Source organism: Dipodomys merriami, unplaced genomic scaffold (genome assembly GCF_024711535.1).
Source record: "Dipodomys merriami isolate MVZ:Mamm:240054 unplaced genomic scaffold, mDipMer1.0.p SCAF_1, whole genome shotgun sequence".
NCBI classification, from domain to species: domain Eukaryota; kingdom Metazoa; phylum Chordata; class Mammalia; order Rodentia; family Heteromyidae; genus Dipodomys; species Dipodomys merriami.
Window position 1 is genome coordinate 76,572,812 of NW_027202270.1, and position 26,399 is coordinate 76,599,210.

A 26,399-nucleotide genomic window follows, 5' to 3' on the forward strand; every position below is an offset into this window, starting at 1 on the left:
TACCACTTTTGGTTTTCAGGTGGTTAACTGGAGATAAGAGTCTCATGGATTTTCCTGCCCAGGCTGGTTTTGAACCATGATCCTCAAATTTCAGCCACCTGAATTTCAGCTAGGACTACAGTTGTGAGCCACTGGCGCCAGGCAACCATTGCTTTTATACTCTTTTGGGTGTGGGGGACTGGTACTGGGACTTAAACTCAGGGTTTCAAACTCTCCCTTAGGTTTTTTTTTTTTTTGGGTCCAGTCGTGGGGCTTGAACTCTGGGCCTGGGCGCTGTCCCTCAGCTCTTCAGCTCAAGGCTAGCCACAGCGCCACTTCCGGCTTTTTTCTTTTTGCTTATGTGGTACTGAGGAATCGAACCCAGGGCCTCGAGCATGCAAGGCAAGCGCTCTACCACTGAGCCACCTTCCTAGCCCTCTCCCTTAGATTTTTAACTCAAGGCTTACTTTCTTTTTTTTTGGGTCCGGTCGTGGGGCCTGAACTCTGGGCCTGGGCGCTGTCCCTCAGCTCTTCAGTTCAAGGCTAGCGCTCTACCACTTGAGCCACAGCGCCACTTCCGGCTTTTTTTTCTTTTTGCTTATGTGGTGCTGAGGAATCGAACCCAGGGCCTTGAGCATGCAAGGCATGTGCTCTACCACTGCACCACCTTCCCAGCCCCTCAAGGCTTACTTTCTACCACTTGATCCACACCTCCATTTCTGGCTCTGGCTTCAAATGGAGATCCCCAGATTTCAATCTCCTGAGTAAGTTTAGAGAAGTGAGCCACTGGTACCCAGCCAAGTGGATTCCTTTATATGAGAATGTTTTATCACTGAATTGGTACACACACACACACACACACACACACACACACACACATACACACACACACACACACACACACACACACACACACACACACACACACACACACACACACACACACACACACACACACACACGAAAGGGGGAATAAATGTTTTAAGTCTTTTTGTTTATGGAACTTTAACCTTTTCCTCTTTATGTGTTTAGTATGAAACCCAGAACCTTCTATATACTAGGCCACTCCTTACAATCTCTTCTGATATTTTATTTTTGGAGACAGGGTCATCCCATGTATCCCAGGGTAGTCTCAAGCTCATGTTCCTCAACATGCTGAGCTTATAGATGTGGACCACCAAACCTAGCTCTCTTTATTTGTAAGGATAATGTTTGGTGAATATATAGAAGTTATCATGTAATACTGACACATAATGTTGATAAAATACAGATAGATATTTTCAAACATCTTTATCAATCTTCTTTTAGAATTTTAAATTCAATGAGATAGTTCATTTAGCTGATAAAAATGTAGGCTCAAAATGACAACAAAGAAAGTATCTTACCTGGACAATATTGTCTACATTGCTAAATTCCACACATTTCTGTCCTCTCTGGTGGTCACAGTAATATTTGTTTTGTTTCCACTGAGGGGGTGAGTGAGCACGAGATTGTGGATTGTTCGGTACATTGAGCTGCATCATTACCATTCCTCCACCAGGTGGTGGTGGTGGCATGGCTGAAAATCAGATTAGGACAGTGCATGATATCAGTGCTATTTTAGCAACTTGTATCTCTGAAACTAGCTAGGATAACAATAATTTCACACTTCTGAGTAAAATTTTACTATTAAGTATGTTTAGGCTTGAATATTTCACTTATCATAAATATAGGCCAATAGTTACTCAGGAGACTGAATTACTTCTGGCAGCACCTAATAGATACTTGAATATGTACATAAGTAACAAAGGTTCTTCTCCTTTTCTTTCCACGCTTCTTTCCTTTCCTTTTGCTTTCCATTGCATTGAAATCAGAAGACTGTGCGTGCCAGGCAAGTGTTGTAGCACTGAGTCATATCTCACATATTATTTTATTTATTTTTTTGCTGGTCCTGGGGCTTGAACTCAGGGCTGGGGTGCTATCCCTGAGCCTCTTAGTGCACTTCAGGCCTTTTCTGCCTGGGCTGGCTTAGAACCTTGATCCTCAGATCTCAGCCTCTGGTGTTCAGCTTATTATTATTATTAAGGTTTACTATTTCCTAAGTCAGGCAATGAGTACATTTCTTTTTTGGACAATGTCAACTCTTCCTTTGCTTTCCTCTAGTTTCCCCCTCTTTTCTCTTCCCACAAGTTACATATTTCCCACACACTATATGTATACTGAATAGTGTGATTACATTTGTTCATCCTCCTTCCCCCCATTTCTACACTCACTTTGGCCCCCTCCCACAAAAAAAAAAACAAAGCAAAAACAAATACCCCACCACCAATAAAAATCCATTTCCATTTCCTCAGATCTGTATCAATAAATCTTATACTTTTTAAAAGATGAGTAAAATTCCATTGTACATATGTACACCATATTTTATTGACCCACTCATCTTACTGATTCACCCATCTATTGTATTTAATTTTTCAAAAAAATATATTTCATTTACTTTGTATTTTGAGGAAGGTCTTGCTATTGTAGCCCTTGCAGGCCTCAAATTCATGATCCTCTTGCATCAACCTCCTGAATGTTGGTTGAGGTTATAGGCGTGTGCTGTCATGCCTGGTGGAAAGTATTTATGTATGTACTTATTTATTTTGGTGCTGTTCCTGGGGCTTGAACTCAGGGCCTGGTGCTGTTCCTAAGTGGTAGCATCCTACCACTTGAACTACAAGTCCATTTCCAGCTTGCAACTGGAAATGAGTCTCACAGACTTTCCCACCAGCCTGTCTCTGAGCCACTATACTCAGATCTCAGCCTCCTGAGTAGCTAGGATTACAGGTATGAGGCACTGGGGCTCCGCTGGAAAGTCATTTCTATAGAGTGAATTAATTTAAAAAAAAAGAGGGATATTGGCACAGAGCACAATTTTTGCATCCTGAAATACTCTACAACTCTGTAAAACTATTTTACTATTTATTTCTCTAATTTGTTAGTATTGCAGTACTAATTGCACATAGTTGTCATTTCCCTATAGACTAGAATATGGTTAGCTAAACCTTGGAAGGGCTAACTGCATATATATATATATTTTCTGTTTTGCTTTGTTTCTTTGCCAGTCCTGTGGCTTAAACTCAGGACATGGGCTCTACCTGTGAGCCTCTCTGTGCTCAAGGCTAGCACTCTACTTGAGCCACAGCACCACTTCTGGCCTTTTTTGTTTATGTAGTACTGAGGAATGGAACCCTGGGCTTCATGCATGCTAGGCAAGCACTCTACCACTAAGCCACATTCCCAGCCCTAGATATATCTTAAAACTTTTTCTCAGAGCTGGGTAGCAATGGCTCACGCCTGTAAATCTTAGCTACTCAGGGGGCTGAGATTTGAGGATTGTAGTTCGAAGCCAGACGGGGCAGGAAAGTCCATGAGACTTTATTTTTGTTGGTCTTGGGGCTTGAACTCTGGGCCTGAGCGCTGTCCTTGAGCTCTTCAGCTCAAGGCCAGTGCTCTACCATTTGAGCCACAGTGTCATTTGGGTTTTCTGATGGTTTATTGGATATAAGTCTCATGGACTTTTCTGCCCGGGCTGGCTTTGAACTATGATCCTCAGATCTCAGCCTCCTGAGTAGCTAGGATTACAGGCATGAGCCATCAGCGCCTGGCTTGTGAGACTCTTATCTCCAATAAACTACTCAGAAAAAGTTGTAAGCAGTGCTGTGGCTCAAGTGGTAGAGCACATGCCTTGAGCAAAAGAAACTCAGGGACAAGCCCAGAGTTCAAGCCCCAGGACTGGCAAAAAGAGAAAAGGAAAAAAAAAAAACAAAAAAAACCAGGAAAAAAAAAGCTTTTCTCGGCCAAAGTGGCCAATCCTCCACTAATTTACTTTTTGGTGGTAATGGAGGGTTGAACTCAGAACCTTGTGCTTGCTAAGCTGGCTCAACACTGCTAAACTATGCCTCCAGCCCTGTTTTTCTTTTTTCTGCCAGTACTGTGACTTAAACTCAAGATCTTTGTTCTTGCTTAGCTTTTCTTCTCAAGGCTGTTACTCTATTACTTGAGATACTTCTTCACATCTGGCTTTATGGTGGTTAACTGGTGATAGTAGTCTCATGGACTATTTACTATTTTACATGAGATGGCTTTGAACAGTGATCCTCAGATCTCAGCCTGAATAGCTAGGATTACAGGGCACTGATGGTATGAATTGCCTGTTTTTCACAGTGTTTTGTTTTCTAATTAAGTGCAGCCAGGTACCAATATGTCCAGTTTCCCTCTGCTGGGACTGTTTTGAACCCCATTATCTTCTGTTTCCACTAACCCAAGAACTAGAATTACAGGGGTAAGCTAATGGCACCAAGGGTCTAATAGTCATTTACTGATAATCACTTACTGTTTAACTTTTTTTTAGGAGATTATATACGTCAACAAATTATTATAGTAAAATAAGAGTATAATCAAAAGTTTCTGTAAGGGCTGGGAATGTGTCTTAGTAGTAGAGTGCTTGCCTAGCATGCATGAAGCCCTGGGTTCAATTCCTCACTACCACATAAACAGAAAAAGCAGGAAGTGGTGCTAGAGTGCTAGTCTTGAGCAAAAGCAGCTCAGCGACAGTGCCTAGACTCTGAGTTCAGGCCCCAGGACTAGCAAAAAAAAAAAAAAAAAAAAAAGTTTCTGTAAGAGTATATGGAAAACTGGGCACTGGTAATTTACGCCTATAATCCTAACTACATAATGAGGCTGAGATCTGAGGATTGTGGTTCAAAACCAGCTCAGACACAAAAGTTCATGAGACTCTTATCTCTAATAAAACATAAAGCTGGAAATGGAGCTGTGGCACAAGTGATAGAATACTATCCTTGGGCACAAAAGCTCAGTGACAGCCCCCAGGCCTTGAATTCAAGCCCCAGGACTTACACACAGACACACACACAAATTCTAGATACCCTTTTCTTAAAAACTAGGTGAATGGAGTTGGAAGCTGGTGGCCCACACCTGATTGAAGCTAGCCTGGGCAAGAAAGTCTGTGAGACTCTTATCTCCAATTAACCATGAGAAAAACTAGATGTGGCTCAAATTGGTGGAAGAGCGCTAATGTTGGGTGAAAAAGCTCAGGGAGAGTGCTCAGGCCTTGAGTTCAAGCCTCATGACTGATAAAACAAAAACAAAAACAAAGACTAGCTGAATTATTTGTAAAACAGGTGAGTTTCTTGAGCCAAATTTTAAGAATGAGAAATACTCTGTCAAGCAGGATGATGGATAAACATCACAGGCAGAGTGAAAAATAAGTACAGAAGTATTTTGGGCATCAAAGAGTACGTTATGACAGAAAATTCTGTATGAATTAAATATGTATGTATAACTAGGAGGCTTATTAGACTTATAGGAATGGATCCAAGTTTTATTTTCAGAGGAACAACATGAAGAGATTTCTGTTTCAGGACAATAATTTTTGAAACTGTATGTTTATGTGTTGGCGAAAATGAAAATTAAATACATAAGAACTTCAGTGATTACTGTAAACAAGGTATAAAAAGAACAGACCAGAATTATCAGTGGTAGAAAAAAAGAGACAGTATTTAATTTGAGGAAATAATGACTACAAGAATGTGAAAGAGAAGAAAAACATTATTTTTTTATTTAATTTTTGTGCTAGTACTGAGGCCTGTGCTCAGGGCCTGGGAGCTCTCCCTTAGCCTTTTCACTTGAGGCTAATGCTTTAGCACTTAAGCCATACTTCTGCTTCTATCTTTTTTTTGGTAATTAATTGGAGATAACAGTCTCACAAATTTTTCTGCCAAAGTTGGCTTCAATCAGTGCTCCTCATAATCTCAGCCGCCTTAGAAGCTGAGATTACAGGTGTGAGTCACAGTAGCTGGCAGAAGAGTTAAATTATGATTGTGAAATTTCTGTTTCAATTATTAGGGGAAACCTGAGGTAACAGAAACAGGAAGAGGAAGAAAATATTTGCTTTTGAACATCTGGATAGGGATTTCCAGTAAGTAACAGAGTATATGATCTTGGCACAGCAGAAATAAGATTTATGAGGTTGTCAGATACAGCAGTGGGGTTGAAGCCCCAGGACTCGTTGGCTTAGTCACAAAGGGCTGAAGAATTAGAAAAAAATTAGAAAAAATTAAAAAAAAAATTAGAAAAGACTCTGGATCCTTCCTCCACAGTATAATCCCTGCTTTCACTGTATTTGATGTCGGTATAATTTGTGGAGGGGAAGGGGAAAAACAAGTAGTTTAAATAAGGATACAGATGGACCTGTTGCAACATTGAGAAGTACAAGTTGTCATGTCAAAAACGAACTTTAGAACTTGGGGGGAGGGGGGGGAGGATTGGGTGGGGGGAGGATGGGAAGGGATGGGAAGGGTAAACAAAGGAGGAGGCTACAATGCTTGATAAGAAATGTACTCACTATCTTGCCCATGTAATTGTAACCCCTCTGTACAGTATTTTCACAATAAAAAAAAAAAAAAGACTCTGGATAACATCACACTTTTGAGGAGGAAAATGAAGTTAGCAAGGTGATTGCAGTAGCAAAAAAGCATTCAGTGAATTGCACCTGCTAACTTGATTCTGCAAGTTAGTGAATCTCAACAAAGCTGAAGTTGAGAAAATTTTGCAGAACAAAGAAATGTGTTGAAATATTTAGACAGACCATTACTATCTTTTAGTGACCTATTCCTACCTGCACACTGGTGGCCTTGGAGTGGCTGGGAACTGCACGGTGATGTAGTTCGAGGAAACTGTACTTGTTCTGATCCTGGATGTTGCAAGAAACCCACTGAAGAGCTGTGGGCCAAAAGTAAAAAACAAAGATAGCACAATGAGACAGTCTTTGAATAAACATTCCTACAAATTTAGGTAAAACTATTTTATCAAACTGCTAAAAGTCAAACTCTATTTGTTTTCTCTGTGAATTACAATTAATTATTGAATAAAAGTCACATTTTTATAGTTATCTTGACACATGTGGAAATAAAAGCCACTTCCTAATTCTATCATTACAAAAAATTTACAAATTCTAAAATGTCTCCCCCGACCCCTTCCACTGGAAAAGTATTTATTGAGCCCCTTTGAGAAGTGTGGATGTATTTAATTATTATTATTATTATTTTTTGGTCCAGTTGTGGGGCCTGAACTCTGGGCCTGGGCGCTGTCCCTCAGCTCTTCAGCTCAAGGCTAGCGCTCTATCACTTGAGCCACAGCGCCACTTCCGGCTTTTTTCTTTTTTTGCTTCCGTGGTACTAAGGAATCGAACCCAGGGCCTCAGGCATGCAAGGCAAGCGCTCTACCACTGAGCCACCTTCCCAGCCCATTTAATTATATTTTTATTTTAAAATTATTTAGCCGGGGGCTGGGTAGGTGGCTCAGTGGTAGAGCGCTTGCTTTGCATACCAGAGCCCTGGGTTCGATTCCTCAGCACCACATAAGCAAAAAGAAAAAAGCGGGAAGTGGCGCCGTGGCTTAAGTGGTAGAGTGCTAACCTTGAGCTGAAGAGCTGAGGGACAGCGTCCAGGCCCAGAGTTCAGGCCCCACGACCGGACCCCCCCCCAAAAAAAAAAAAAAAATTTAGCCAGGCGCTGGTGGCTCACTCCTGTAATTCTATCTACTCAGGAGGCTGAGATCTGAGGATTGTGGTTCAAAGCCAGCCTGGGCAGGAAAAGCCGTGAAACTCTTTTCTTTTTTTGTCTGTCACGGGGTCTGAACTCTGGGCCTGGGCGTTGTCCCTTAGCTCTTGAGCTACTGGGTACTGGTGGCTTGTGCCTGTAATCCTAGTTACTCAGGAGGCTGAGAACTGAGGCTGGTGGTTCAAAGCAAGCCTAGGCAGGAAGTCCATGAGACTCTTACCTCCAATTAACCACCAGAAAAATGGAAGTGGCTTAGTGCTAGCTTTGAGTGAAAAAGCTCAAGGACAGCAACCTGGGCCCTGAGTTCCAGTTTCAGGACCTGTATAAACCAAAAAACCAAAAATAAAAACAAAAAGAACAAAAAACATCCAAATCACCCCAAGGTTGTAGGTGTAGTTCATAATGATAGAGTGCTTCTACAAGTGCAAGCAAGGGTCTGAGTTCAGAGTCAAAACAAAGAAGTATTCTCTCTGTTTTATTTTTATGATGCTAAGGATTGAACCCAGATGTTTGTCCATGCAATTTATTACCCCTAGTACCTTTTTCATGGTCCCAGAACTGGAGCTTGAACTCAAGGTCTAGGCCCTGACCCTGAGCTTTTGTGCTCAAGGCTAGTGTTCTACCACTTAAGCCACCGTTCCGCTTTTTTTTTTTTTTTGGTTAATTAGAATAAGAGCCTCATAGACTTTCTTGCCCAGGCTGGCTTCAAACTGTGGTCCTTAGATCTCAGCCCCTGAATAACTAGGTAGGATTACAGGCCTGAGACACAAAAACTCAACTAGTTCACCCCTATACAGTGTATCAGGAAGGACAGCTTTGCAATTTCAAAAGGTTTTGTTGGTAGATAGAAGAGAAAGGTACATTTTTTTCTTTTTCTTTTTGTTGTTCGTGGGGCTTGAACTCTGGGCCTGAGCACTGTCCCACAGCTCTTTGCTCAAGGCTAGTTCTCTATCCTTTTAACTACAGTGCTACTTCCAGTTTTCTGGTGGTTACTGGAGATAAGAGTTTCACGGACTTTCCTGCTTGGTCTGGCTTTGAACCCTGATCCTCAGATCTCAGCCTCCTGAGTAGCTAGGATTACAGGCGTGAGCCACCAGCACCTGGCCATTTTTTTACTTTTGGAGGTAGACAGTACTAGAGTTTGAAATCAGAGTCTCACATGCTTGCTAGACAGGCTCTGTACCAATTAAATCATGCTCAAGAAGAGGACTTTTATTTTATTTTATTTATTTATTTTTTTTTGGTCGGTCGAGCGGCTTGAACTCTGGACTTGGGCGCTGTCCCTCAGTTCTTCAGCTCAAGGCAAGCACTCTATCACTTGAGCTACAGCGCCACTTCCGGTTTTCTGGTGGTTTATTGGAGATAGGAGTCTCATGGTCTCTCTTGCCCGGGCTGGCTTTGAACTGTGATCCTCAGATCTCAGCCTCCTGAGTAGCTAGGATTACGGGCGTGAGCTACCAGTGCCCGGCTAAGAAGAGGACTTTTAAAATACCAGGCCCAGTCCTTTAGGAAGCATGTGTATTACTCTTGATAGCAAAATAAAAGATCAATCTTAGTGGGGCACTAGTGACTCACACCTGTAATCGTACTTACTCAAGAGGCTGAGATCTGAGGATTGCCAGTCTGGGCAGAAAAGTCCCTGTGAGACCCTTATCGACAATTAACCACTCAAAATTGGAAGTGGCGCTGTGGCTCAAGTGGTAGAGTGCTAGCTCTGAGCTTAAAGAGGCTCAGAGACAGGCTCCAGACCTGAATTTAATCACCAAAATTGACAAACAACAACAACAACAACAACAAAACTAATCTTATAAACCATTATAGGTCTCCTGAAAATTCTTGACTTAAAATAATGAATATGTTAACTAAGAATGACTTATAAAATCAACTTACAAAGGTACTAAGGTCACTGTAATTAATATCAGTTTCCCCCCTCCCCCAAACTGTTCAAGAACAGCCACTTGGGAGTATGATATTGTCACTCAAATTGCTGCAAACTGCTTCTATAGGATAACTGATGAATAATATCGTAAAATACCATTTTACAGCAAATTTATATAATATTCATCTTCTTCCTCATTCTATGATAACTCATAGACAGAAATTTCCTATACCTCAAGTAATTAATTTCTTCATTCTTACTGGGTTTTAGAATCAAATCATACCCACCCAGCTTTATTGGTTGGGATTGGGTCTTAATGTTTTTGCCTTGGCTGGCCTCAAACCATGAACCCTGGGCTGGGGAATGTGGCTTAGTGGTAGAGTGCTTGCCTAGTATGTATGAGGCCCTGGGTTCAATTCCTCAGTACCACATAAACTGAAAAAGCTGGAAGTGGTGCTGTGGCTCAAATGGTAGAGTGCTAACCTTGAACAAAAGAAGTTCAGAGACAGCCCCAGGACTGGCAAAACAAACAAACTAAAAACCAACCAACCTCTGCCTCATGAATAACTGGAATTTCACATGTGAGGCCCTGTGGCCAACCTGAGAGTTTGGTATTCGGGTAAAGTCTGCAGCTTCTTATCCCCTCACAGTTTAGAGAAATAGAAGTACTAACTGATCTGCTGCAGCTAAAATCATAGGGATTACTCTCATTGTACCATGCAGACAACTTTAATCTTGGCATGAACAGGATGTGTGTTTCTCATCCTATTCCTAAACTCAGGGAGAGATACATGATCTTCCACTTTGTTCAGTCTCCCTTGGGTCCTTCAGCCTTAGCTTCTAAAGTGGTGATTCCATGCTAGAGGTTAAGCAGACTCCAGGTTGTGGTCTCCTCACCTGACACCAAGTGCTGAGTTCCCAAAGAAGGTATCATTGAGAAGAGTTTTCTCTTGTTCTCCTTTCCAGCTCCAAACCCAAGCCCAGAGAGTTGCTTAGGGAAGAAACAATTACAATAGGACCAATTCTCTTCTCAAATAAACTGCCTTCATTTACAACAGGGAGTGGAGAAGTTCATGTCTAAGAGCTCAGAAGAACAGCTGGGATGGTGGTGAAGACAATGAAAACTAGATTCAGGATTTGGGTTAAATGATAAGCCCCGCTTTGTTTGTTTCTGTGTGTGTGTGTGTGTGTGTGTGTGTGCTGGTACTGACACTTGAACTTTTTTTTTGTCGGTCGTGGGGCCTGAACTCTGGGAGTGGGTGCTGTCCCTCAGCTTTTCAGCTCAAGGCTCTACTACTTGAGCCACAGCACCAACTACCGGCCTTTTCTGTTTATGTGGTGCTGAGGAATGGAACCCAGGGCCTCATACATGCAAGGCAAGCACTCTACCACTGAGCCACTTTCCCAGCCCGAATTTTCAAGGCTAGTGCATAACCACTTGAGTCATAGCTCCACTTTTGGCTTTTTCGGTACTTAATTGGAGTTAAGAGTCTCACAGACTTTCCTGCTTGATCTAGCTTCAGACTGAGATCCTCAGATCTCAGCCTCCTAAGTAGCTAGGATTATAGGCTTGATTATAGGCCATATGTAGAAAACTAAAATTGGATTCTTGTTTGTCACCATGAACCAACGTCAAAGTGGATCAAAGACTTCAAAGTTAGACCTGAAACTACTGCAAGATTGAGTATGAGAAAGAGAATTTATAGGCATAGTCAGGAAATTTGTAAAAAGCCCCAGGGGCACAGCAAATAGGAGAGTGATTTGATAAATGGGATTATATCAAATATACAAGTTGCTCAAGAAACTAACCCCCTCTCCAAATGAATAATCAATATATGGGGAAAAGGAAGTAAATGGAGATTTCCCAGAAGAAGTAAGAATGGCCAATAAACACAAGGAAATGCTCAATATCCATGGCTAAAGGTAATGCAAGGAAGTGACCACTGTAGCTCAAAGTAGTAGAATGCTAGCCTTGAGGGCTAAAGCTGAGGGGCAGCACTCAGGCCCTGAGTCCAAGCCCCATGACTGACCAAAAAGAAAAAGGAATGTAAATGAAAACATTGAGAATCCATTTTATCCCAGTAATTCTCACCGAACATTGAGAATTCTAACCATAACTAATGCCGAAAAAGATATGGGGAAAAAGGAACTCTATTGTATTGTTGGTGGGAATGTAACTATCTCTCTGGAAGATCGTTTGAAGATTTCTCAAACAATATTAAACATATCCAAGAGAAACAGAAACAGCCATACTACTTTTGGGCATCTACGCAGAACAAGTCAGGATGAAATAAAGACACTTGCACAATCATGGTCATTGCTGTACTATTCACAATAGCTAAGTTATGGAAGAAGCCTGCCTTATTATAGATGAGTGGATCAAGAAAATGTGTATCTATACACAATGGAATTTTACTCAGAAAGAATATGTCATTTGCAGGGATATGGATAGACCTAGAAGAAATCATCTTAAGCGAGGTAAACCACACTCAAGAGAGACAAGTGGCACATATTTTATCTCATATGTGGAAGCTATTTCTAAAATATAACTAAATGTGATAACCTATACAGGGCTTTATGTATTTACACACAACTGATATATGAAGGGTATACAAAGGGGAAAAATACAAATGTGTAACTCCTCTGAACATCTAAAGTATTATTTATCAAAACAAATTCCAAGAAATAGAAGCATGTTTTGTTTTTTCTTTCTTTTTACTGGGGGTTCATTTAGATAAATATTATTTTATATAATCAGAGGTGAAACAGTGTTTTTCAAGATGTTTTTATTTTTCTTTTAATTTGTTTGGTATTGTTTTTCTTCTTTAGGAAAGATGGGCAAAAGGGGAACATAGGAATGGAATGAAGAAGAGTGAGCAAATAAATGCAGTCATGGTATTCAATATATACTATGTTAAAAAAGTGAAATGGCCAGGTGCTGGTGGCTCATGCTTGTACTCTTAGCTACTCAGGAGGCTGAGATCTGAGGGTCAAGGTTCAGAGCCAGTGCAGGGAGGAAAGTCTGTGAGACACTTATCTCCAAGTAAACACCAAAAAACTGGAAGTGGTATTGTGGTTCAAAGTGATAGGGCACTAACTTGGAAAAAAAAGCTCAGGGACAGGGCCCAGGTCCTAAGTTCAAGTCCTACAACCTAAACGTGTCACTTGTGGGTAGGGATGGGAGGGGGGGTGATGGGAGAGAGGGAAATAGTCTGACTTATGAAACTGTAACCCTTTGTACAACTACTGAAAAACGACAACAACAACAACAACCAAAAACCCATCTGATGTCCGTGGTATCTAAAGGGAGCTTCTTAAACTTAACATTATTTAACAGACATTGCTGTGTGGCAATTAATCATGTTTAAATGTCTCTATGTACAGAACTGCTATATTCTTATTCCTCTCAGTGGTTAAGGTTGCTTTATTTCTCATCTTGGATGTTGCTGAGATTGAATGTTGCCCTATGTGATTAGTTAATAAGATACTTATCTCCATGAATTATTTTTTATTTTTATTTTACTTTAGTTGATCGTGGGGCTTGAACTTGGGGCCTGATCATTGTCCCTGAGCTCTTCTGTTCAACACTAGCACGGGGACTTTGCTGCCAGGGCTGGCTTTGAACTGTGATCCTCAGATCTCAGCCTCCTGAATAGCTAGGATTACAGGAGTAAGCCACAAGTGCTTGGCTTCCATGAATTATTTACTTGTACAATTTTACCACTGTCATCCTAGAATATACATAAATCATAAAAATATTTTATAGAAGCTTTTATCAAGTCTACTTGCCAAGATATGTTTTGCTGCTTTTCGTTGGTTAGTTAATTGTAATTACAATAGATCTTTACAATGTTTTTTAAAATTTTTATTGTTATTATAGCAGTAAAGTACAGAGGGGTTATATTTACAAAAGTCAGTTAATGAGTACAGTTTTTTTTGTTTTTGGTTGGTCATGGGGCTTGAATTCTGGGCTTGGGCGCTGTCCCTGAGCTCTTCAGCTCAAGGCTAGTGCTCTACCACTTTGAGCCATAGCGCTATTTACAGTTTTCTGGTGGTTAAGTGGAGATGAGAGTCTCACAGACTTTTCTACCAGGGTGATCTCAGCCTCCTGAATAGCTAGGATTACAGGAGTGAGCCACCAGTGCCCAGTGATGAGTTCATTTCTTTTTGGACATTGTCACACCTTCCCTTACTCTCCCAGTTTTTCCTTCCCATCCCCATCCACAAATTTAGAGTTCGTTGTTGTATTTGTTTACTCTTTGTCCCTCCATTTCTGTGCCCCCCAATTCTCCCTAAGAAAGATAAACAAGACAAAAAGAAATGAAAACAAAAACAGCAATGAAGAAAATAACTCCTGTTTCCATTTCCTTGAGTTCATTTCCATAAATATTATTTTGTATGATCAGATGCACATAGGCATTCTACTCTGGTGTTTCTAAGAATATCCTTCTGTGGTCTCACTGTGTGTGAATGCCTAGAATCCTGTACACTTTATCATGTTCCTGTGTATCTTAGATCTAGCTTTTGCATATTAGAGAAAACAAATTTGTCTCTTTGAGCTTGGCTTATCTCACTTAACATGATTGATCTTTACATTTTATTTTTTTGTTTATTGCCAGTCCTGGGGCTTGAACTCAAGACTTGGGCATTGTCCCTGAGCTTCTTTTGCTCAAGGCTAGCACTCTACCAGTTGAGCCACAGCATGACTTCTAGCTTTTTCTGTTTATGTGGTACTGAGGAATCAAAGCCCTGGCTTCATGCATGCAAGGCAAGTAGGATCACTAAGCCATATTCCCAACCTGATTTTTACATTTTTAAACAAGTTCAAAATAGTTATCTACTCTTTGATAATGTACTTTGTAAAAGCGTATCAGATTTTTATAAACTTTTCATTATGTCTCTCCACTGACTAGTATATCTCTTCCTTTATATTCTGCGTTATCTCACTATCCATGAATTCTCTGCACTCTTATCAAAGGCAACTGTTGCCATTTGTGTAGTAGATCTGCTCTCCCAACTCTAACTCTATGGAAAGTAGTAGCAAATCACTCTCTACTATGTCTTTTTCTTCACAATACAAACTTAAGGTCCTTGCTTGCTTGCTTGCTTCCTCCCCCAGCCCTCCCCCCTCCCTTCCATTTTGTTAATTGTGGGGCTTGACTCAAGGCCTGAGTACTCTATCTGTAGTCTTTTTGCTCAACACTAGCACTCTGTCACTCTGAGCCACAGCTCCACTTTTGGTTTTCTGGTGGTTAATGGGAGAAAACAGTCTCACAGGGGCTTTTCTGCCTGGCCTGACTTCAACTGAAATCTTCAGATCTCAGCTTCCTGAGTAATTAGGATTATAGGCATGAACCCAACTGGTGCCCAACTAAGACTTTTCTTTTTCTTTTTTGTTGGTCATGGAGCTTGAACTCTGGGCCTAGGCTCTGTCCCTGAGCTCTTCAGCTCAAGGCGAGTGCTCTATCACTTGAGCCACAGTCGCATGGACTTTTCTGCCTGGGCTGGCTTTGAACTGCAATCCTCAGATCTCAGGTTCCTAAGTAGCTAAGATTTCAGGTGTGAGCCACTGGTGCCGGGTCGAGGCTTTTCTTTCAATTAAAAAAATGCTGCTGCTTCCAGCCCAGGCAGGAAAGTTCATGAGACCCTAATCTCCAATTAATCATCAGAAAACCAGAAGTGCCATTGTGGCTTGGTGGTAGAAAGCTAGCCTTGAGTGAAAAAGTTCAGGGAGAGTGCCCAGGCCCTGAGTACAAGTCCCATGACTGACCAAAAAAAAAAAAAAAAAAAAAAAAAAAAAAAAAAAAAAGCTGCTTTTTAACCTCATTTTCAGTAATTATTATTATTATTTTTGTCAGTCTTGGTGCTTGACCTCAGGGCCTAGGTGCTGTCCCTGAGCTTCTTTTGCTCAAGGCTAGCCATCTACCATGAGAACCACAGCTCCACTTCGTGCCTTTTTTGTTTATGTGGTCCTGAGGAATGGAAACCAGGGCTTCATTCATGTAAGCAATAACTCTCTACCACTAAGCCTCATTCTCAGTCCTCAAGAGACTTTTATCTCCAATAACCACCAAAAAGCTGAGGCTTGTGTGGTAAGCACTAGTTTAGAGTAAGAAAGCTCAGAGACAGCCCTAGGACTAGCACAAACAAAAAAACAAAACAAAACAAAATTCAAATTTTGTATGGAGGCATAAAATACACAGAATAGCTAAAGCAATTTTGAATAAAGGGTGTAACACTAGAGACATCACAATACTAGATTTTAAATTGTACTACAGAGCCTTAATAACAAGAATGGAGTGGTGCTGGCACAAAAACAGATCCCAAAGTTGGGCACCTGTAGCTTGCGCCTGTAATCCTGGCTATGTAAGAGGTTGAGATCTGAGGATCATGGTTCAAAGCTATCCTGAGCAGAACAGTCCATGAGACTTTTATCTCTAATTAGCCAGTAAAAAGTCAAAAGTGGAGTTTTGGCTTCAGTGGTAAAACTCCAGATGCCCAGAAGATGGAACAAGAACTGATAAATGAGACTACATATATCAAATTAAAGTTTCTACACAGCAAAATAAAGTTATCACAGTTGATGGAAAACCCTAGTCAGCTATTTGATGGATAAAAAAATTAATGTCCAGGGGGCTGGAAATGTGGCTTAGTGGTACAGTGCTTGCCTAACACACATGAAGCCCTGAGTTTGATTCCTCAATACCACATAAACAGAAAAAGCTGGATGTGGTACTGTGGTTCACATGGTAGAGTGCTCGCCTTGAGCAAAAGACTCTCAGGGACAGTGCCCAGGCCCTTAGTTCAAGCCTCGGGACTGGCAACAACAACAACAAAATATCTAAAATATACAAAGCTAAAAAATATTAAAATGGCAAGAAAATAAATAATTTAAAAAGATGGGGAAAAGAACTAACAGTTCTCTAAAGAAGAAATAGAAATAGTTACTACACAAATGAAGAAATGCTGAGATCTGAGGATTGTAGTTCCAAGCCAGCATAGGCAGAAAAGGCCATGAGACTGTTATCTTCAATTAACCACCAAAAAGCCAGAAGTGGAGCTGTTGCAAGTGGTAGAGCACTATCCTTGGGCAAAAAATATTCAGACAGTGCCTCGTGCTGAGTTCAAGCCTCAGGATTAACACACACCCACACCCACACCCACACCCTCTCTCTCTCTCTCTCTCTCTCTTTCTCTCTCTCTCTGACTCAGAATTGAGCCACACAGACATTCCTGCCCTGGCTGGCTTTGAAGCTCAATCTTCAGATTTCAGCCTCCTAGGTAGCTAGGACTACAGGTGTGAGCCACTGGCAACCAGCTCTTTCTCTTTCTCCCTCCCTCCTTCTCAACCTCCTCTGTCCCTCTCTTTCTCTTTATCTCTCTCCCTCCCTGTCTCCCTCCCCGCTTCCTTCCTTTCTCTCTCTCTTTTCCTTCCTTCCTTCCTTCCTTCCTTCGGATTACAGGTGTGGCCTTCCTTCCTTCCTTCCTTCCTTCCTTCCTTCCTTCCTTCCTTCCTTCCTTCCTTCCTTCCTTCCTTCCTTCCTTCCTTCCTTCGGATTACAGGTGTGGCCTTCTTTCCTTCCTTCGGATTACAGGTGTGGCCTTCTTTCCTTCCTTCCTTCCTTCCTTCCTTCCTTCCTTCCTTCCTTCCTTCCTTCCTTCCTTCCTTCCCTTCCCTTCCACTTGTCAGTCATGGGTTTAAACTAAGGGCCTGGACACTGTCCTTGCATTCTTTTTGCTCAAGGTTAGTGCTCTACCACTTTGAGCCACAGCTCCATTTCTGGTTTTGAGTGGTTAATTGGAGATAAGAGTATTTCTCATGGGGACTTCTTTGCCTGGGCTGTCTTCAAATTTTGATCCTTAGATCTTAGCCTCCTGAGTAGCTACGACTACAGCTGTGAGCTACCAGTGCCATGTGAGAAAAATATTTCTTTATCTAAATGTTCACAACATAATTAAGGCAAAAAGTGCAAGATAACATGTATTTCATAAAAACCTATCACTCAATTCCTAAACTTGAAGTTATTCAAGTATTATATGGCAAGAAAGCCAATGTGACATTGCAGACTAGCTAGTAAATGCTGGCTATGTGAGGGTGGGATGAAGTGAGGCAGGATGATGAGCTTGTCTTTTAAATATTTTATATTCACAGACATCAATAGTATTCACTTGTGATTATAAAACTAGAAAAACACTTAAAAGTATACTCTATAGAAACAAAATAAAGTCAATAATTACATGCACATATCTGCATACATATATACACGTGTACATACATACATACACTACCCTTTGTGGCTAAGAACTGTGTTTAGTTTGGATTTACTAAGCTACTGTTTTGGGACAGGCTTATTCTAGCTGGGTATCCAGGCCAATATCTGCTTTTCATGTAAGTATATACTAGAATAACTAAGATAAAATATAATTTATATAAACTACACAATCTAGATATATGAAGGAATGGCCCCAATTTATTAACTTTTAGATGACAGGCAGACTAATAAAAAGCCATAACTGAACTTTAGGCAAGGGCCTAATAAATTTGAAATATAATAGTGAGTTGTCTATAGTCACCAGAAGAAAAAAAATTTCCTATGAATATATTTTAAAAATTGTTTATTACAGTTTTTTCTACCCAAAGTGCCCTTCATTAATTCTGTACAGACATGACTTACTGCCAAATAACTTGCCCATAATGTACCTGGATACAAGTTTGACAGAATACAGAACACCCATTTCCTGCTTCATGTACAACTCACTTCATTTCTCACATTGGTAATCTAAAATTAGAATAAATCAATGCCAGTTTGTCATATACAGATCGATTGCTATTATAGTACAACACACAGCTAGCTTATTTCAAAGTATATCTGCCTCACGTAGGTCACATTCCTAATCTTGAATGGTTCCAGATAAGATTCAAGATAGTTGTTAGGGAATCTCACTTGTCTTAATTGCTGTGCTCTAGTCCATTTTTCAGACCATAATAAGTATGTACATATTTCTTTTTTTTTTGGGTCCGGTGGTGGGGCCTGAACTCTGGGCCTGGGCGCTGTCCCTCAGCTCTTCAGCTCAAGGCTAGCACTCTACCACTTGAGCCACGGCGCCACCTCTGGCTTTTTTCTTTTTTTGCTTATGTGGTGCTGAGGAATCGAACCCAGGGCCTCAGGCATGCAAGGCAAGCACTCTACCACTGAGCCATCTTCCCAGCCCCCATATTTATTTTCTTTTCAAGAAAAAGTCCAAGGTCTAAAACTATGGTTCTTTCCAAATCACAATCATCAGCAACCCCTTGGACCAGCTTTTGGATTTAGTCATCATTCAAAAACAAGACGGACTATAGGGAAGGGTATAAAACTGTGTTCTCATTTCCAGTCACACTCTTTCAGAGTTGACTTCTCAAAAGTCAAGCATGTGAGATATATTTAAAACTTTTCAATTTGATCTTCTAAAGGAATTAGTATTTGGATCTCTTAAATTGGTATTTTGTGTGTGCTATATGCTGGTCTAAGGCTTGAACTCAGGGCCTCAAGTTTTTATCGCATTTGTTTGCCCACGGTTGGTACTCTTTTTATTTGAACCATGCTTCCAGTCTGAGATATTTTTTGTTTAAATGGATTTGAGAAATAAAACAAATGGAAAGTTGTAAAACCTAAGCCATTTTACATGTTTTTTTTAAAAATAGGTTTGATTTGATCTTCTTCTATTATGAAAGCCTCCTTTCAGCATAAAGGACTACAGAAGTAATTTAGGAATACAAGAATCTTCTGGCTTATAATGAGTTACTAGATCAAGTACTATACACCTATTTCTCTAGTTTCTGCCCTATCTAGAATAATTATTTCAGTAATTTTCTCTGAAAAATGAAAGATTACACATTGGTTAAAAAGCAAGTAATTTAGAAATTTTCTCATCCTTCATTTCACTTATTTTAGCAGTGAATTATGCATCTAATAGATATTTTAGAAAGTAAGTTGGCATTTTAGATCCAAACATATGAAAAACCAGACTCAAGAGTATGTTCTAGAATTTAAACTTATGTAACAGCAAATAGAATTTAAACTCACATACCAAATGGCCAAGTTTAATCAAGGACACATTTCTGTTTTCACTGTGTAGCAGATCTACCTCAAAAGAGCTGGGCATCAATGTAATATAAAACTCCAAAGATGCTTGCAAGACATAGCTAACTTGCCATTTAAAAATCCTAAGGAGGGCCGGGCGCTGGTGGCTCACGCCTATAATCCTAGCTACTCAGGAGGCTGAGATCTGAGGATTGCGGTTCAAAGCCAGCTCGGGCAGGAGAGACCGTGAGACTTCTATCTCCAATAAACCACCAGAAAAACCGGAAGTGGCGCTGTAGCTCAAGTGGTAGAGCGCTCGCTTTGAGCTGAAGAGCTGAGGGACAGCGCCCAGGCCTAGAGTTCAAGCCCCCCACGACCGACAAAAAAAAAAAAAAAAAAAAATCCTAAGGAGGGCTGGGAATGTGGCTTAGTGATAGAGTGCTTGCCTAGAATGCATGAAGCCCTGGGTTCCATTCTTCAGTAATACATAAACAGAAAAGTGGTAGAGGGCTAGCAAAAAAAAAAGAAAAAGAAAAAGAAAAAAAAAAATCCTAGCATCCTTAATCATACATAGAACTTTTCTTCTCTCCTTACTGATGAAAAGAAAGAACATTTCAGAATAAGGTTTTTTCCTTTCTTTCTTTTTTGCCAGTCGTGGGGCTTGAACTCAGGGCCTGGGCACTGCCCCTGAGCTTCTTTTTGCTCAAGGCTAACACTCTACCACTTGAGCCATGGTGCCACTTCTGGCTTTTTCTGTGTATGTGGTACTGAGGAATCAAACCCAGGGCTTCATGCATAGTAAGCAAGCACTTTACCACTAAGCCATATTCCCAGCCCCAGAATAAGGTATTTTGTTGCTAAGGTTATATAGAGGAAATAAAACCTTTTTAAACTTCTCAAAAATGCTTAAATGAATGCTTCAAACCCAAAGACCTGTGGTATATCAATCACTAACAGGAGACTGGTCTAATTTTTAGGCACAAGAGAGATTGAATCTTTTTTAGTTCATTATGATGATTAGTTTATATAGATTTTGTTTAAATTTTTTTTAAAGAAAAAGTAACTATATCAAACCTTTTCCTTTCTACACAGAATACATTCAGTAATTTAGTCAATCATAGACCTTTTGTTAACTTTAAAACTAGCAATAAGACCATAATCCCAATGAAAAGCTAGATGATTAGGTTTATGAGATACACTCACCTTAAATTATTTTGTTGGCCAGGTGGAATGACACTGTAGTAAACTGGCATTCCTGTTGTAGGCATAGATCCTTGATTAGACTGACTAGGGAACACAACAGGCTGTTGATAAGTCTGATGGGCAATTCCTTGAGAACCTTGAGGCAGTGAAACCTAAAATTTAAAAGAAAATTTAAAAAGGAAAAGGTTTTCTCAAACTTGCCAATGTTAATATTTCCGGCCTCCATAAGCTTCTGTGTATGTATGTGTGTGTGGGGTAGGGTGGGAGGTGTTTGTGTTTATGTGTGGGTATGCCAGTTCTGGGGCTTGAACTTAGGGCCTGGTACCTGTCTTTGGGCTTGTTTTCCCCTCAAGGCTAGAGTTCTACCATACATGACCAAAGCTCTACTTTCAGGTTTTTGATAGTTAATTGGAAGTAAGAGCCTTATGGACCTTCCTGTTCAAGCTGGCTTCAAAGCATGATCCTCTGAACTCAGCCTTCTGAGGTCTGAGCCAGGATTACAGGTGTGAGCCACTGGTGCCCAGTTCCTCCACAAACTTTTAAAGTATGAGCAGTTAGGAATAAACTAATCATTGCTTTTTTTTTTTTTTTTTTTTTGTCGGTTGTGGGGCTTGAACTCTGGGCCTGGGCGCTGTCCCTCAGCTCTTCAGCTCAAGGCGAGCGCTCTACCACTTGAGCTACAGCGCCACTTCCGGTTTTCTGGTGATTTTATTAGAGATAGGAGTCTCACGGTCTTTCCTGCCCAAGCTGGCTTTGAACCGTGATCCTCAGATCTCAGCCTCCTGAGTAGCTAGGATTACAGGCGTGAGCCACCAGCGCCCGGCTGCCTTTTTTTTTTTTTTTGAAAATGTCACCGAAGTACCACCACTACACTCTCTATGGCCTTGAGCCAGCTATTGTTTTTGGCAGGTCCTTGTATATTAAGCTAAATAGAGTAGATTTTGAACATTATGTCTTGTTCCTAATATATATAATTTATTCTTAAAAAGAAGCTTTCCAACAAATGGGGCAATGTCATTCTTTCTGATGGAAGCATATAATTCCATTGTGTAGATATACCACATTTTCTTGATCCACTCATCTACTGAGGGGCATCTGGGTTGGTTCCATATCCTAGCTATGGTAAATAATGCTGCAATAAACATAGTTGTGCTGGTAGCTTTAGCGTGGTCTTGTTTGTGAACATTTGGGTAAATGGCCAAAAGTGGGATTGCTGGGTCATAGGGGAGCTCTATGTGGAGTCTTTTGAGAAACCTCCATACTACTTTCCAAAGTGGTTGAACAAGTTTACACTCCCACCAACAGAAATGGAAAGACTTGGAAAAAATTATATTAAGTGAAGTAAGCTAGGCCCAAAGAAACATGGGTCCCATGGTTTCCCTTCTTTGCAATAACTAGTATATGTCTGAGTCAAGCAGAAAAGGTCAGTTAAGTTGATGTTAGGGAAATGAACCCTAAGATATGTATTCAAATGTTTTTTTCTTTCATGCGATTGTTTCTAACACATTTATAAGATTATTTCTTTGTTGCTTTGTATGTCCCTCCTCCGCGGTATAACCCCTGCTTTCACTGTATTTGATGTTGTTATAATTTGTGGAGGGGAAGGGAAAAAACAAATCGTTTAAATAGGGATACAGGTGGACCCATTGCAACAATGAGATATACAAGTCCTTATGTCGAAAAGGAACTTTACAACTTTGGTGGGGGCGGGGAGAGGAGGGTTGGGTAGGGGGTGGGGGGAGGATGGGATGGGAAGGGGAAACAAAGGAAGAGGCTACAATGCTTGATAAGAAATGTACTCATTATCTTGCCCATGTAATTGTAACCCCTCTGTACAGTATTTTCACAATAAAAAATAAAAAGAAGCTTTCCACATAAAGATGACCATATGAATTGGAAAGAAATTCAGTTTACTTTAGGCAGAGCTAGGTATGACTCAGGGGGAAATATATGGAATGAGTTTCAATTACATAAGACATCAGCTCTATTACTTTACTATCTATCTGACACTGGACAAATGACAACTATTCTGAAGATCCTCAGTTCTTTACCTGAAATATTAGAAATTCAACAAAGAGGAGATGGTATTGCTTCTATTATGAGACAGCACAACTAAATCTAGTACAGCAGGAATGGAATGTAAGCAGTTCTTTCGATTGATTTTTTTTTTTTTTTTTTTTGGTGCCAGTCCTGGGGTTTGAACTAAGGGCCTGGGCACTGTCTCTGAGCTTTTTTTGCTCAAGGCTAGCACTCTACCACTTGAACCCCAGCGCCATTTCTGGGTTTTTCTGTTTATGTGATACTGAGGAATCACCCAGAGCTTTATCCATGGTAGGCAAGCAGTCTACCACACTAAGCCACATTCCCAGCCCCTCAATTCTGTTTTCAATATATCTTCAAGAACCTTAAGGACATAATGGATCCTTCAAGTCTCTTGTTTCTAAAATAAAAATGCCTATTTTACAAATATGCTATTACATACACACATTCTCTCTCTCTCTCTCTCTCTCCCTCTCTCTCTCTCTCTCTCTCTCTCTCTCCCACCCCCCCCCTCTAGCTTTGGGGCTTGAACTCTGGGCCTGGGCGCTGTCCCCCAGCTCTTTAGCTCAAGGCTAGTGTTCTACCACTTGAGCTACAGTGCTATTTCTGGTTTTTCTGGTGGTTTATTGGAAGTAAGAGTCTCATGGACTTTCCTGTGTGAGCTGGCTTTGAACCGCGATCTTCAGAGTAGCTAGGATTACAGGCGTGAATCACTGGTGCCTGGCTCAATGCCATAATATTATAGATGGGTTACAACAAAATTTTGTTAAGATGACATAGTGGTGAGTTAACATTATTGAGTATTTACTGCCATGTATCATGGTTTCAGTGCTTAATGCGTACTGTCTCATTAAAGCATCCTAAAAACCCATGAAGGTACTTGGATCACCTGTTTTATTTACATTTTAGTGCCAATACTGGGGACTGAACTTAGGGCCTCACACTTTCACTTGGTGATATTGCTCAAAGATGGTATTCCATCACTTGAGCCACATCTCTGCTTCCTGCTTTTTTTGTGGTTAACTATCTAAGAGACTCACGGACTAGGATGCCTGGGTGGCTTTAAATTTTGATCCTCAGATCTCAGCCTTTTCAGTAGCTATGATTACAAGTACGAGTCATCAGTGCCCAACATGTTTAACGTGTGTGTGTGTGTGTGTGTGTGTGTGTGTGTGTGTGTGTGTGTGTGTGTGTGTGTGTGCGTGCGTGCGTGCGTGCGTGCGTGCGTGCGTGCGTGCGTGCGTGCGTGCGTGTGTGTGTGTGTGTGTGTGTGTGTATGTTAATCCTGGGGCTTGAATTTAGGGCTGAGGAAAGGCAGGCAAGATGGTGTTTAAAGCCAGTCTGGACTACATAAAGACTGTGTTTCAAAAAAATAAAACCCACCAGGGTATATGTGGTGGCATGGTTCAATTGTAAAGGGCCGGCCTATGAAGTGCAAGGTTCAGAGTTCAACACCAGTTCTGCCAAAAATCAACATACCAACTAAACACCCAAATCAACAAATGAACAGAAAAGATGCATTGTAGCTATAGTTTTTGTTTTTTGTCTTTTTAAAGACAAGGTGTCACTATAATAGCACTAGCAGGTCTATAACTTCTGTAACTTGTTATGTAGACCAGGAAGGCCTTTAAGCCATGAACTTTCTAACTCAACATCCCTGGGACTACAAATGTGTGCCACCATTTTTGGTGTAGCTATTCATTTATCTGAAACCATCTCTAATTAGATAGAGCAGGTTAAGACACAACATACCTGATATGATGGCACTGAAGGATAGGGGATGACTACTCCTTGAATCTGATTTCCAAGGCTGTTTGGTTGGCCTGAAACGAGGCTCTGACTCTGGGGTTGCTGTACTCCAACTATTCCTTGGTAAGTTTGCTGCTGGTTGGGCATTACTTGAAAACCTGTAATGGCAAAGTGAGTTAAATCCTGCTATAATTTAATTTCATCTAATATAATGGTTCTTGTAAGCAAGTTCTCCTATGTTCTAAAATAACAGAATTTTATTTAACGCAAATCTTAAAAACCTTCTACTATGTAACATTTAGAACATTTTCAACTGAGTCGTGGTGGCTCACGCTTGTAATCCTAGCTACATAGGAAGCTGAATTCTAAGGATTGTGGTTCGAAATCAGTGCAGGCAGAAAAGTGTGTGAGACTTATTTCTAATTACTCACCAAAAGAGCTGTAATTGGAGCTGTGGCTCAAACAGTAGAGTGCTAGCCTTGAGCATGAAAGTTCAGGGACAGTGCTAGCCCGAGTTCAAGCTCAGGACTGAAGTGCATGCGTGTGTGCATGTATGCACACACACATGCACGTGCGCACGCACACACACACACACACACACACTCACAGACACACAGAAAACCAAAACAATAAACATTTCCTATTAGGGAAAGCCAATACTCCTCCTTACTGAGCTAAATACATTAGAATAAAATTTCTGGTGGGCACTGCTGGCTCATGTCTATAATTCATGCTACCCAGGAGGTTAGAAGCCAGCTTGAGCAGAGAAATCTGTGAGACTCTATCTTCAAAATAACTAGTAAAAAGCCAGGCTATACATAATGCTCAAGTGGTAAGAGTGTCAGACAATCAAATGTGAGATTCTGACTTCAAACTTAGAACAAAAACCTCACAAAAAACAATCTACAGATTACTTCTATAGTTGAGAAAATTTATAGGGCTACATACCTGGTTAACAGCAGACAACTACTATTCAGTTTGCATTCCAATTGTTTATGACAACTAATCTCTCTAGAGAACATGATTAGTGGGGCCCAGTATAAAAAAGAAAAAGATGTTCCTTTTCAGAAATAAACTAAGAACTTCAAATGACTAAGAGCAGAATATAAAAATAAGCACGACAGTTCTGTATAAGTACAGAGGTTGTATGCCAGGGATTAAAATGAGTGTGTATGTATATACTGGGGAGTGATAAAGTTTTAATAACATTTCTTTTTCTTAAAAATAATTATCAGTAATGTAAGGAATGAATTCCTTATATTAGGAATGTGTCAAAGACAAAGCAAATTGATACTGAAAGACTATAAATTTTAGATTATTTTCTAATGGTATTACTAAATTCACTTGACAAATTATTAGGAATTAAGTAATCTAATTAATTTAGCCTCTAAGTTGAAGATAGTATTCACATTGTGTATGTGTGTGTGTGTGTGTGTGTGTGTGTGTGTGTGTGTGTGCATGCGTGCGCGCACGCCTGTCATGGGGCTTGTACTCAGGGCCTAGGCACTGTCCCTAAGCATTTTTGGCTTAAGGCTAGTGCTCTACCACTTAAGCCACAGCTCTCCTTCTGGCTTTTTGGTGGTTAAATGGAGATAAGAATCTCACAGACTTTCCTATCCAAGCTGGCTTCAAAACCTGATTCTCAGGTCTCAGCCTCCTGAGGTAGCTAAGATTGCAGGGATAAGCCATCAGTGCCTGGCTAAGTATTGGTAACTTAAGGAGTAAGAAGATACAGGACACAAGCCAGGAATGAGTTCATGCTTGTAATCAAGCTACTCAAAAGGTTGAGGAAGGGCTGTGGTTCAAAGCTAGCTTGGGCAAAAAGTTCATGAGATTTTCATCTCAACTAAAAAAGCTAAGCATGTTGGTACAAAACTGTCA

At 40.6% G+C, this 26,399-nt stretch overlaps 1 protein-coding gene across 9 annotated transcripts in view; it reads right to left on the minus strand.

Annotated features, from left to right (window-relative positions):
* R3hdm1 (R3H domain containing 1) overlaps window positions 1-26,399 on the minus strand; it is a 102,528-nt gene that overhangs the window by 11,433 nt on the left and 64,696 nt on the right. For all 9 annotated transcript variants that reach the window (XM_070023973.1, XM_070023956.1, XM_070023920.1 and 6 more), the window contains 4 exons: window positions 24,522-24,676; window positions 20,730-20,881; window positions 6,641-6,744; window positions 1,365-1,537 (listed from right to left, as the gene is read on the minus strand). In XM_070023973.1, coding sequence (XP_069880074.1) covers window positions 1,365-1,537; window positions 6,641-6,744; window positions 20,730-20,881; window positions 24,522-24,676 — 584 coding nt within the window. The remainder of the gene's footprint in view (window positions 1-1,364; window positions 1,538-6,640; window positions 6,745-20,729; window positions 20,882-24,521; window positions 24,677-26,399) is intronic.